Source organism: Enhydra lutris, unplaced genomic scaffold (genome assembly GCF_002288905.1).
Source record: "Enhydra lutris kenyoni isolate GAN:26980312 unplaced genomic scaffold, ASM228890v2 scaffoldscaffold9, whole genome shotgun sequence".
NCBI lineage: Eukaryota > Metazoa > Chordata > Mammalia > Carnivora > Mustelidae > Enhydra > Enhydra lutris.
Genome location: NW_019154093.1, coordinates 15426975 through 15441119, shown reverse-complemented (window position 1 = coordinate 15441119; position 14145 = coordinate 15426975). Strand labels below are relative to the sequence as shown.

The following is a 14145-nucleotide window of genomic DNA, read 5'->3' as shown; positions in this document are numbered from 1 at the left end:
AACTGAATCCTCAACAAGTGATTAGCCAGGCTTGGGTGAGGGAAGGTATTCCAGGTAAAAGGACCAGCACTGTGTGCAAATGTGCAAGTAAACAGGGGTCAGACCTTTATAAGCAGGAGTGAATGGCTTTATATTCTATGCTAAGTAAGGGTTGTGGGTTACCCTAATGGTAATAAGGCATTATTGAATAATTTTAACAGGGGATTGAGTCCAGGTTGGCATTTCAGAAGGAATATTTAGGCTGTCTTATGGAAAATGGATTGGAATGAGGGCTATGTCTGTTCAAGAAAGGGGCAAGAAGACTAGTTAGAAAGCCAATGGAATAACCCAGGGAGGGGTTATGAAGATAAGATATTGATAGTGGGCAGAGTGAGTTGTATAGTATGAGCTAAGCACTATGCTGGACATACTTTGTGTGCCTTATTTCTTTTCATTACTCCCTGCCTTTAATTAAACACCAAATCCTGTTGCTTCTACCTCTAAGATGTCTCCAGATACTAACCTCCTTTCCATTCTTGTGGTCATTGTCTTATTCACCCTTTCCTACCTAGGTGATTCCAGAAGCCTCCTAACTGTTCTCCTACGTTCAATTCCTGACTTTTCTATATAGTTTGTACATTACTGTTAGAGTGATATTTTCTGTATAGCATATATGTTACTGTTGTATGTGAAGAGAAAATTGTAGTTATCACTTTGACTGGACAGTAAAGTAGACTAGACTGTGAATTAAGGGGAGAGACTGGCCCCATTTTTGTTTTTATGTTTGTGTTTTCACTGTTTGTGTTTTCACAAACAGGCTTTCAGTGTTTGTGTAGGTAGATGGTTAGAGAGCTGGACGGATCTTCCTCAGGACAGCCCTGCTAATTACATGGTAGCAAATGATCTCTGTTAGTTGGATGGCAGCACATTTATCTGGTTTGGGTTAATGCCCTAGCTCCAGGCCAGTTGGGTAGATTTTTCAAAAAGTAATAATCCTTACAGTTGACATTTTGTTCACAGCCTCTGAATATGCCTTTGAGCCACTGTTCAGGGATAAGCTTGTTAGTGGAGGTATCAGTACGTTGATAATCCAAAGTTTAAAAAAAAAAATCAACCATTTTGTCTTATTCTTCTGACTGATCATGACTGGGTGAGGCTACTATAACTGACTAAAATCAGCTGGGAACAGGAGCCCTGGGTGTAGTGAGTGTTACCTCGTTGAGAGGTAAGTGTTGCCTAGTGCTGCTCCAGAATATTCTCTGTTTGGGCATGTTTATGTGTCTGTCTGTGTCTGAGCTGGTACTATTAGAGCCTATGGGGATATATGGGAAGAACTATATTCTCAGCCTACACAATTTCTAGCCATCTTTTAGGATCCTTCTCAGATGTTATCTTCTCTTTGAAATTTTCCAAGCTCAGGGAGAGTCAGTTTCTTCTTTCATACCTCAAGTATTTACCTCTACTAAAGGGTTATTGGTATTATTTACTTATAAGTGTGTCTTTCACTGGACTTCCTTAAGTTATAAACTATTACTCATCTTTATCTACCTACATTTACTCTGTGTAATGTACTCTTCTAATCACAGAAGGAAAATAATGTTGATGTAAACTGATAGGTTCTTATTGTCATATGGGGGTGACAGGAAGTGGAGATGTACTCACTGAATGGTTGTAGAAATTAATTGATATTCCTGAGTGGAAAACTTAGTGTCCACTAATCTGACCCCATGGTGATTTTTTTTTTTTAAATGTTATTTATTTATTTGACAGAGAGAGATCACAAGTAGACGGAGAGGCAGGCAGAGAGAGAGAGGGAAGCAGGCTTCCTGCCGAGCAGAGAGCCCGATGTGGGACTTGATCCCAGGACCCCGAGATCACGACCTGAGCCGAAGGCAGCGGCTTAACCCACTGAGCCACCCAGGCGCCCCCCCATGGTGATTTTTTTTTTATGGTGTTGACATATGATTTTTTGCATACATAATATTGTTTAGTCTCCAGCACATATCTATTTATTGACTGCCTTTTAGGATAAGAGTCTTTAATGAAATCAAGTACCAAACACAAATGAATTGGTAGAAACTCTGTTATAATATTTTTATTAGACCGCGAATTGGAAAGGCAGGTTTGGGTGTAGATAAAGTTTCAGAAGTCACTAACTAAGAGGTCCTGAAGTACCTGTAGCTCTTGGTTGGCCCGTACTGCAGTTTTCTGAACTTGAAAGTGTAAAAGGACAACAATAAAAAATGTAAAAACTTATCTCTCTAGTAGGTTATTTAAATGCACTGCCAATGCCTTAGGCCTTAGGTTGCTTTGTAGAGCTGCCCAAGGGAGTGGTCTGGAAGAAAACAAAGCCAAGCAGCTGTTACCCTGATCCTGGGACGCTGAATGTGCTAGTGTAGTTGATCTTGCCTCTGCTTCCCACAGAGGGATTGGCCAGAGAACACACCAGCTGAGCCTGCGCTGGGAGTTGCTTATGGGGAAGTGAACGTCCCAACTAATGGGCACACAGAGTGTATAGCAACTTAGAAATCTTCCTTGTTGGCAGATCTCAAACTTCCTTTCTTTATACACACAAAAGTCTTGAGACACTCAGAAGTTGTGGTTTCTGAAGGCCCAGAGGCTTATCAGCCCCCTCTAAAAATATTCGCCAAAGGCAGGCAAGATAAATGGTTTGTAACAAGAAACTCCATTTAGTTTCCCTCTCTGGTCCTGGTTTGTGCTTCTTCCATCTTGCTTGGAGGAACCAGAACCTCCTAAGGGTGTGATTCCTCACCTCACCTCACCTTTCTCCTCCGCTCTCCACCTTATGCCTTGATCTATGGATTCTCAGATCTTCAAAGACATGCTGAAAAGAGTAAATATGTGTTTTTCTGAACCAGAATCGAGTCCTGGCTTATCTTGGCCCGGAGAGAATGCAGATATAGCCTTTTCTTTCTTTTCTTCTTAATCTTTTTTTTTTTTTAAGATTTTATTTATTTGGCAGACAGAGATCACAAGTAGGCAGAGAGGCAGGGAGAGAGAGAGGAGGAAGCAGGCTCCCCGCAAAGCAGAGAGCCCGATGCGGGGCTCAATCCCAGGACCCTGGGATCATGACCTGAGCCGAAGGCAGAGGCTCTAACCCACTGAGCCACTCAGGTGCCCCAGATACAGCCTTTTCACCGTAGTCTTTTCTGCCTGGCCCTCAGTTGGGAAACCTCAGTGGCTCCTGAAGGCCTTCTGTGTCACATTGTCACCCTATCAAAGAAGTGAACCACCTTTTCAGTTCTTTCTGACTGTCAGAACTAAAAGAATTTGCATGATGAGATGTCCACTATATTGCTCCCAAGTAGCTTGAAGTTTGCAAGTTTAGTTTCTTTTTAGCAAATGGGCTCCTCAAATGTGAACTGTGGACAGATTCAGCTAGAGTGAAGAGATGAAAGGCGCTGTGTTAATGCCATCAGCATGCCTCATTTTGAGATTTCCAAGATGGATTATCAAGTAGAATGGAGCAGATTGACAGGTTTCCCTTTTGAGAAATTAGGTGTATTTTTAGCCATTCTCTCTGCGATGCCAAGCCTGAGCCGCCTCTTCCAAGGATATGAAGTGCTGCATCGTGCTGCCCCCAACTGGTTCTTTCTGGTGCTTATGTTACGGCATCATGACATCTCAAACTGTATGACACTTAAATTTTTTTCTAAACACTTTCATATGCTTGTATTAGATTCTCATGATGACATTGTGAGTTATATGGATCAGGAATTATAATATCTATTTTATAGGTAGGAAAACTCTAATCAAGAAGGAAAATAATGTTGATGTAAACTGATAGGTTCTTACTGTCATATGGGGGTGACAGGAAGTGGAGATGTACTCACTGAATGGTTGTAGAAATAACTGATTAGTCGATTTGTCCATAGGTAATTAGTTATTAAGAGGCAGATTTGGGGACACCTGGGTGGCTCAGTTGGTTAAGCGGCTGCCTTCGGCTCAGGTCATGATCCCAGCGTCTTGGGATCGAGTCCCTCATCGGGCTCCTTGCTCTGCGGGGATCCTGCTTCTCCCTCTGACACTCTGTCTGCCTGTGCTCTCTCTCTCTCTGACAAATAAATAAATAAAATCTTTAAAAAGAAAAAAAGAGGCAGATTTGGACTAAAACTCAGATCCCCTGACTGCTCCCCCTTTAGGTTCCCTGGTTGTTTGAAAATTCAGTATCACCCCCCAAAATAGGTATTTAAGAGCTTAATGTTAAGCTTAGAGGAATTTTCCCTTTTTCTTTTATGAAAGGAGAAAGAATATAATAATATATCATGTAAGGTTTGAATAAATTCATGATCTCCTTGGCAAAAAGTTTTGAGCTCCTGTTCTGTATGAGGCTCTTTGACTCAGATGCTGCGGCTTGTTAGTCTAACGTAATGTAGTGGTAAAGAACATGGACTCTGGGCTAAACTGCCCAGAGTTTGAACCCTGGCTCTTAACTTCTAAATGCCTTTTATAAAATGGAATAATAGTATACTTAATTCATACGGTTATGTGCAGATTAAATGAGATAATTGATGTTAAGTTCTTAGACTAGTGCGTGGCACAAAGTAAGCACTATGTGAATAAATATTAGCTGTTGCTACTGTTGTTTTGTTGCTGTTGTTACTATTATTACTCTGACTCTTATCACCTTTATAATAATACATTTATTTGCTCCTTTTTTTTCTCCATTTCATGGGTGTGTAGAAATGATGAACAGCCAAATTTATTGAAAGAGTACATCTTCACATAGTTTCTCCATAGCCTTATCTTCTTACTCTCTCCTCAGTTCACTTTGGTCTTAACTCTGGTCTTGACCAACTGCTGTCGCCATAGTTACCAATGATTTCTTAGCTGCAAGTTCAGTGGACAATTTTTCTGCTCACTTTACTCGAACTGTGTAGCATTTGATACTTTTCGTGGTCATTTCCACTTTGGAATATTCTCCTTCTTTGGCTTCAATGTTAACATTCTTATTTGGTTCTTCCTCTGCCTGCTCCTTTAAATGTTATTATTCCTTAGGATTCTGTGAATTTCTCACTTTATATGTTAACCCCTGGACAACTTCATACATCCTAAGGCATCAGTGACTACTTCAGCTCATTGCTACTGCCTCCTAAATGTTGGTCTCTAGCTCAGACTTTGTCTAAGCTCTTTTTAAGACATCTCCACCTTGGCTGTCCCACAAGCGCTTAAGCTCAACATATCCTAGCCGACCTCACTATTTTTAACCTTGCTGCTGCTTCTAAAAACCTGTCTTTTTGTCTATTGTGTGGCTATTAATAATGGCATCCAGGAGCCCGGGATCAACCTAGAGATTTTCATTGCTCTCATCCCCCCAATCCAGACTGCCATCAAGTTTTGTGTGTGTCTATTTGTTTTCAATTCTGCCATATAAGTATGTCTTGAATCTTGCTCTGTTCCAGTGTCTCCTCTGTTGCCTTAACCGATGCACCTTTCTTTCACCAGGATTATCGCAATAATTGCCTATTTACCCATTTCCATAATCTATCTAATTCATCAATCATACGATTGCTTAAAAAAAAAATCTTTTCTTTGAAAAGTAAAGATGAGTATTTTGCTCTTATTTTGGACTTATTTTGGTCTGATAGACGGGATAAAGTCCATAGCAAAGTATATTGGCCTCACCTGTTTCTACTCTTCATGCACTCTGGCCATATTGAGTAAATTATTTCCTGAATGCACCTGGCACTTAATCTCTATAACTTTGCATATACTGCTCCCTCTGTATGCGTTGTCTTTCTTTCCTGTTCCCCCAGGTCATCCTTTTAATTCCTTATTTCCTCTGTGCAGCTTCCTCTGACACGCCCAGATTGACTTTGTAACTTTATCCTCTGCGCTCATAGTGCTGTTGTACCTGTACAAAGCTATGTTTTAGCATTTACCACATGATACTGTTTGTACCACTTAATAGATTGTCATCTCCGCAAAGGAAAGGGCCTCTGTGTGCAGCACCTACCATAGTGCCTGTGCGCCGAATAAACCCTCAGTAACTTAAAACAAATTAAAAAACATGGAATCTTTATTCTTTTTTTTTTTTTTTTTTTTTTTTTTTTAATGGCATCTCTATTCTCTGGGTGTTTATTCTCTAACGGTTTCACCACCAGCCTAAACATTTCTGACAAATGGTGGCTGGGTTTTTCCTTTTGTTTTGCAGTATATCAACTCTGGAAACCTGGAGCAGTTGCTAGACAGTAACCTGCATTTGCCCTGGACTGTGAGGGTGAAACTGGCCTATGACATAGCAGTGGGCCTCAGCTACCTTCACTTCAAAGGCATTTTCCATCGGGACCTCACATCTAAGGTATGAAGGCTTTCCTTGCACAACTCTTTGAGACACTGTCTTCCGTTACCAGAAAGCTATGTTAAGAAACCAGTCACTAATGAGCTTTGAAATGATGAAGATCTCATATAGATTTATCCTTTAGTCACAGAGAATATAACTTACTACTCTGTACAGCTAGTCCTTAGAAAGCCAGTGTTGGCTCACAGCAGGTACCTTTTAGTGTTGAGCCAGGCAACATATATATCTTAAGAATCTTAATCCTTGACCCAGTCTGAATGAGTGTTGCAGGAGCAGGTGACATGGGAGGGTTAAGAGATTCCTCTCCTATAGGAGTGACAGCAGTCATTGCAAATTGGGGGCCTGTGTCGTAGAGTTCTCTTTCACGGCCTTCAGGAGGTAGCTCTTAACTGAGAGCAAGAGTTCATTGCTTTTGTCATTTGAGTGCAGGTTTTGAGGGCTATAATGTACTGACCCATTTTCTATCTGTGTGATTGAGTTTCTGCCCTTCTGCCAGTTCTTCTTTGGCATCAGCTAGTCTCTTGCTGTCCAAATTGCTGTGTGACTAGGTTAGAAAATAGTTTCTTTTAGAGGAAGTTGGCCATGCTACAAGGCAGGCACTTCAGGGCCAAGTGGCCCAGGACACTACCATAACCAGGCTTATAGAAATAGTATTGTTTGATCATTGATGTGGGAACTATAAGCCATCTAACAGGACTTCTGTGCAAGAGCTGATTTAAAGTCTTCTAGAGAGGTATAGACGAGTTTTGTACTTGTCCAAGAATAGCTGTCATTTCATTCTCCACCCGCAACACCTACACATGCACACATATAGACATGCATACCAGACTCCTGTACCCCTTCTGTCATGAAGGAGGGGTGAGGGAGCTTGTTATAAGACGAAGTTTGCAAAGGGGACACAAGCAAGCTGTACTCTCAGAGCCAATAAGGCCTAGAACGGTAAGTCCTTGGTTACCTCACATGACAGCGGTTCTTGTGTTCCAAACAGCAGTACTGCCCCTAAGGGACCTTCGCGATTGGCTTATAAACTACTGCAGAGAAAATAGCTTTGGGGAGGTGGATGTGGGGCCCCTGGGTGTGGCAGGGCCTTTTGTAGTCAGTTGCACTGTTACTGAGGCAGCATTAAGATGGCAAGTGGAGGAACGCCTGGGTGGCTCAGTCGGTTGGGCGTCTGACTCTTGGTTTCCGCTCAGGTTATGATCTCATAAGTCATAAGACCCCTTTGAGTCCCTTGTCAGCTCAGTCCCCACAGTGGAGAGCTGAATGTATGATTACTGTATGCCTTTGACACATATGAAAAGAAGCCCAGTTGTTCAATTATCTGCCCAAACTTTCAAATAAACTTTTGCTAAGCTGTTTCTGTGTGTCTGTGCTAGGTTTGAGACACAGAGATGAATGGGATCATTCCGTCACTGAAGAGGCAAACATAGAAGTCTCTCTGCTCTAGTGTGATGCATTCTAATAGGGGAGCGGACACAGAGGAACAGAAGCCAGGAAGCTGTAGGGCCTACGCTACGTTTTGAGCCTGAAAATCAGAAACCTTTCCCCTCAGGGAAGTCTGTCTGAGCCTCCCTTATGTCTGCTGCTTACTCTAGGCAAGGATACATTCCCCCCACCCCGCCAGAGGGAGTGGGGAGGGCCAAGGGAGAGGGAATCTTTTTATTTTTTTAATTAACATATAATGTATTATTTGTTCCAGGGGTACAGGTCTGTGATTCATCAGTCTTACACAATTCACAGCACTCACCATAGCACATAGCCTCCCCAGTGTCCATCCCAGCCACCCTATCCCTAGCCCCACCAGCAACCCTCAGTTTGTTTCCTGAGATTAAGAGTCTCTTATGGTTTGGGAGAGAGAATCTTAAGCAGGCTCCATGGTCAGCATGGTGCCTGACGTGGGGCTCAGTATCACAACCCTGAGATTATGACCCCAAAATCAAGTTGGACACTTAACCAACTGAGCCACCCAGGGGCCCCAAAGACACTTTTGAATAAAGCATTCTTCGTTCTATATGTAGTGGACCTTATATTCCACACAGCATGAAAAATGGTCTAGCTTCTTCAGAACCCCACAGTGGTCTGAGCTTCATATTTGTATTCTGTAGCCACTTAGTTATAATGGGGCCATATCCAAGTTGGGTGAGAAATGCAAGCATTGTACTAGATGCCTTTGGACGTTTGAGATAGTGGCTGGAGTCCCAAATGGAGGGGGTTTTACGGTATTGCACATAGTGCTGCTTTCTCCACGGCCCCTGGCCCCTGCTGCTCTCTTAAGACTACAATGCTCCTGCCATGATCTTGCTGAAGCCTACATTGCTTCATTATAAAAGGGGAAAGCTTTTCAGCCTCTTTCTGGGGAGGGCAGTGTCATGTGAGAACCCTTAGGAGACCTGGGTCTTTACCACTTACAGTTGTAAGCTTCATTTTTCTCATCTTAAATGTAAAAATCTTAGATCTGCTCACCTGACAATGTTGTTTTGACTGTGTTTGTGAAAAATGTTTTGTAATCTTAGGATGCCATATAGACAGAAGTAGGCAATCTTTCCCTTACCCAAGAGGCTAGGAAGTATTCTCTGGGCCATCTCCTTCTTAAGACATCACTGCTTTCCTAAAGCTTATAGTCTCTAGCCATGGGAAGGGACTATACAGACTTTCTTTATAACATGGTAGATGGGAATGTTACAGAGAGGGCGATGCATAGGATACTTTGAAAAAAGGGTATTTAACCCAACCTAAGGGTACAGAGCAGGCTTCTCAGAGGAGATGGGGGCTGAACTGAATCTGGAAAACTGAATTATACTTACTAGTTTAGTTTAATTATTATCAGTACACATGCTGGAGGTCATATTCTAGACCAGAGCAGACACAGGGAATTGCACAAACGAAGGCATAATGGCATGAACTCTATGATGTGCAGACTGGGAGGGAGGAGTGGTAGGGAATAAGAGTTGAAAAGAGAGGACTCTGATCATATATTGTGTGGCTTATTTAATCTTCTAGATGGGAAATGGAGAAAGCCACTTGGCTTTTTTGAGATATACTTCACATAAAACACAATTTACCCTTTCAAAGTATGTATTTCAGTGGCTTTTAGTATATTCGGCCACCACCACTATCTAATTTCAGAACTTTTCTTCATTCCAGAATGAAAGCCCCACACTCTAGTCCCTTCTCCCTTCAGCCCTGGGCAACCACTAATCCATTTTCACTTTCTATGGATTTGCTTATTCTGGACATTTCATATAAATGGAATCATACAATGTCATTGATGGCTTTTAAATAGGGGAGTAACACAGATTTACATTTTACTAAGGTCATGCTGGCAGGAATGAGGAAGGTGAATAATAGAGATCAAGCCTGGACCAGGCCAGGGAAACCAGTTACAGGAGTGTTGCAATATTCAGGGGAGGAATGAGGAGGACCTAATGCAAGGGTAGTGGGAATGAAGAAGGAGGGACTGATTTGGAACATATTCATTATTATTTTTTTTAAAGAGTTTATTTATTTATTTATTTGTCAGACAGAGGCAGAGAGAGCACAAGCAGGGGGAGCAGCAGAGGGAGAGGGAGAAGCAGGCTCTCTACTGAGCAGGGAGCCTGATGTGGGACTCCATCCCAGGACCCTGGGATCATGACCCAAACTGAAGGCAAGATGCTTAACTGACTGAGCTACCCAGGTGCCCCTGCATGCCCAGTGTTAATATGATTCCTGAATCACATAAAAAAGTGTTGAAAGAAGTAATCAGCAATGTCAGCAGCAGAAAGATCAAGTATATAAGAACTAATTTTGTCTATTGAAATTAATGCCATAGAAGTCATTGTATCCTCTGGGGGAACTCACAGCAGAAACCGATGAGGAATGAGTGGGAGATAAGGAAGTGAAAACAGCAAGTGTGGCCAGCCATACCTCACTAGCCTAGACCCCATTAATGGCAGGGTCTTAAGGGCAGGCTGGGAGTTTCTGGTAAATCCCACAGGGGCTAATCCAGCAGGGTTCCTCCACATTTTCCTTATCACCTCAGATACAGGCTCCAAAAGTCTGGCTCTTTTGGTGTGTAGTATCCCATCTTTGTCTTTGGCTCCCGTGCCAGCTATTGGCTGTGAGAAGCTGTACAAGGTGCAGGAGTCACCCTCTAGATGAGAGGCAAACTGGGTAACTTTGTCCCATATTGTGGGGCCCCAATCATCCCTGCCTTAGCCATTTCTCAGCTGTTCACAGAAACTACTGTGAAGTCACTTACCCCTACGTGGGTGGTTTGCAGTGAGCGGACAGTAGATGTCCATGAATGTGAAGCTGGGGCAGAAACCGCACAGCTTTGACAAGGACAGTGTACTGTAGCCATATTCTTTTTTCCTTATCTGCTGCTCCCAGGCTGAATTTATGGGACTGTTTCTGAGGGCTATAAAGCAAATAGTAAGTAGGACTTTAGACTGAGCCTTGGAGACAGGAGCCTGAGTTGTTGGTGAAAAGGGAGGAGGGGGGAAAATAACATGACCGATCTGAGCTGATACTGCCTCACAAGCCTGTGTCTTGTAGCCTGGGCTTTGGCTTTTCAATAGGCAATAGCTGGCCCAGGCCCATCCTCTCACAGTGATAGTTGGGGGGCTCAGGGGTGCTGAGGCAGCACGACTTGATGGGAGGGCCAAAGCCACGGCAAGCACAAGGATGGTCCTGCTTGGAAGCCAGGTACGGTGCATGTCCATCTGGGACCCAGGGTAGGAAACGATGAAATCACAGGCTCCTTCCAGCTCAGGGAGAGAATAGTATGATCACGTCGAGGCCAAAGAAAGGGAGTCATTCGTACCTGTGGTGGAGGAAGCAGGAGGTGATGTGGCTCTGCCTCAGCAACTGCATGCCAAGCCCGGTGAGGAGGAGTTAGGGCAGGTTTGGGTCAGATAGGGCCTTGCTGGCCCCAGAGATGTCCCTGAGCCCAGGATCCCTACTCTCTCCTGCCTCTGGAGAAAGGGGGTGGAGGGAGGTGCCTCCTGAGTGAGTGTGTAGGGCTATTTTGAATGCAGCTGTTTGGGGAGAGCTGGTTGCTGATTTGTGTTTATTTACAAGTCATCTGGGTTCATCCTTTCTCTTGTTCGGTGAACACATCCTGAGCCTCTGTCACCAGTTGAGTGCTGTGAGGAGGCAAGGCCTGAACTAGAACCTGTTCTCTGCTAGACTGTAAGAGGAAGTGGCAGAGAGGAGGAGTTAAAGGAGTTGAGAAGAGAGAGAGTGTGGTAATGACAGGGTGGAAAGGTCACTTTTATGTATTTTAAAATACCTAAAAATACATGAAAAGGAGAGTTGGGAGAACATTCCAAATGGAAGGGAACTCTATAAGCAACAACAAAAGCTTGAAGGAGCTGTTCAGGCTTTAGGAGTACAGGTTGTCTGTGACAAGTTTGGATGGAGATGTGTGCATTGGAACAGCAGGGGGAGGGGGGGAGGTCAGTTGGTTAGAACCAGGTCATAGACTGAGAGGAAGCTGGTTGTGATCCTGTGGGCAGTGAAAGGTAGTGCAGGCCTGAATGCTTGTTGTACGCTTACATTACTTGGCAAGGTCAGGCTAGTGTTTGGGTCTCTGCATTCTGAGGAAAAGAGAATGGAAGGCCAGGGGTCTGATAGTCTGTCTTCCTCTACTAGATTGTAAGCTCCAAGAGGACAAAGATGTCTGTTCACTGAGGCTTAGTATATAGAAAGCAAAGATAACTATTTGTTGGAAGCATATGAATCTTAGGGCAGGAACCCAAGATCCAGGCCTGAGCCATCTCCCATGGGTGACAGAACCCCCAAGTCTGACCACTGGGGTCAGCCAAGAGTGTTGTTTCACCAAGGAGGAGCGCCAAGGTGCCCTGTGGAAGGGAGGGGTGGTGGTAACCTTATGGCTGGGTGGTCCCCCTTCTGAGCCACATTGTCTTCTTCTTTGGGAACCCTAGAACTGCCTGATAAAGAGGGATGAGAATGGTTACTCTGCAGTGGTAGCTGACTTTGGCCTGGCTGAGAAGATTCCTGATGTCAGGTGGGTAGTCCTAATTGGTACTGGGGTCACAGAAGGGACCGAAGCAAAAGGAAAGCTCCAGCTTCTTCCCCAGAGGCCAGAACTTGGTCACGGCTCAGTCCCAGCTCCCTAAATGTGGTCAGTTTTAGTGCCTTCTAAGATGTCTCCCCTTCAGGGAGAGGAGTTCCCAGTGGTCAGGTATCCCATTGCGCCAGCCAGTGGCAAGCTCATTTTCCATATAATCTCCCCTCCACCCCCACCCCACAGCATGGGTTGTGAAAAGCTGGCCGTGGTGGGCTCACCATTCTGGATGGCACCTGAGGTTCTCCGAGATGAGCCCTATAATGAAAAGGTGAGTCTGGGGACCCCGGGGCCTGGTACTCCTTAGAATCCACTCTTAGCGGAAAGTATCCAGGATCAACCTGTATGTTCCGGGTGGGGAACTATATCCTGCTAAGACCAGGGCTGGTACTCGGCAGCTGCCCAGTAAATGAACTGATTTGCAGACAGTAGGGCGCAGGCCTGCACTGGTGGACCTGAGGGGGAGAAACCCCACCTCTCACTCCACTGAGAAGGAAACTGAGGTCTCATTACCCACCAGGCGGACGTGTTCTCTTACGGTATCATCCTCTGTGAGATCATCGCCCGCATCCAGGCTGATCCGGACTGTCTTCCCCGCACAGAGGTGAGCTGCAGGCATAGGGCACAGTGCCAGTGGGATAGGGCTGGTTTTGAAGCTCTGGAACTGTTGTTCCCAGGGTGGAGTTGCTGGAACTGTGTAGTTACTTTAGGGGCAATTCTCAGCCTCTCCTAAGCAGGCCAGGATGGGTGGAGAGATTAATGACCGGTCTTCTGTGTCCCCTCCCTACCATACCTATCCACAGAACTTCGGGCTAGACTATGATGCTTTCCAGCATATGGTGGGAGACTGTCCCCCAGACTTTCTGCAGCTCACCTTCAACTGCTGTAATGTGAGTATCTCCCTCCCCTCCCCCCAGCTTTGGTCAGGGGCTGGCTGAACCCCTTTCATCTAGTTAGGACTGTAGGGACAGGCTGCTAATTAGCTTCATGAGGAGCCTCGTTTTCATTGATGAATAGCAGTGCCCATGGCCCCTCCTCCAGGCCTGACAGACTGTCCAGAGCCGTGGACCAAGAAAAGGAAAATTACTCTGTGTTATACAGTCCTCAGCCTGCAGGGTAGACTCACCGTCTCTTGCCCCGGACATCAATAGAGCTCCGATCAGGTTTCAGTTGGACTTTGGGTCCAGCTGGCCTTAAGGCCCATGGGAAGGGCTTTTGATAGCCTTCATTTTGTACAGCTCTGGGGTCTGGACCTACCTGTCATGACCAAGGGGTAGCTGGGCTTTATCCAGGTAACTCCCAGAAACATGTTAGCAAAAACAGAACAAACCAATGTAACCATACCCTTTTGAATGGTTCTGTGCGCATCAAGGGGATAAGACACATACCGAAAGGGTACTGATAGGAGTGGGTATAAGACCACAGCATCTTCCCTGACCTTAGCTCTGAGAATCACCCTCATGGTCTGGGACCTTTAGAAAAGATCTCTTAGCTGCATATCTGAATCTTAGAAGATGCCAGAAACAGACTCAAATGCCATCCTTGGGGTGGAAGATAGGAGGACAGGGCTAATGGTTGGTGTGGATGACTACAGATGGACCCCAAACTGCGCCCATCCTTCGTGGAGATTGGGAAGACCCTGGAGGAAATTCTGAGCCATCTACAGGAAGAAGAGCTGGAGACAGACAGGAAGCTGCAGTCCACAGCCAAGGGTAAGAGATTAGACCAGTGTTCCACGTGACTCCAAGGGAAGAAATTAGGATGTGGGGCCTTC

The 14145-nt window shown here is 44.7% G+C and overlaps 1 protein-coding gene across 1 annotated transcript in view; it reads left to right on the top strand.

Moving 5' to 3' along the window:
- The window catches only part of LOC111143474 (testis-specific kinase 2), a 143519-nt gene that overhangs the window by 127510 nt on the left and 1864 nt on the right, over positions 1–14145 (top strand). The window contains exons 5-10 of the mRNA XM_022497253.1: positions 6155–6301; positions 12229–12311; positions 12558–12642; positions 12892–12975; positions 13175–13261; positions 13966–14083. Coding sequence (XP_022352961.1) covers positions 6155–6301; positions 12229–12311; positions 12558–12642; positions 12892–12975; positions 13175–13261; positions 13966–14083 — 604 coding nt within the window. The remainder of the gene's footprint in view (positions 1–6154; positions 6302–12228; positions 12312–12557; positions 12643–12891; positions 12976–13174; positions 13262–13965; positions 14084–14145) is intronic.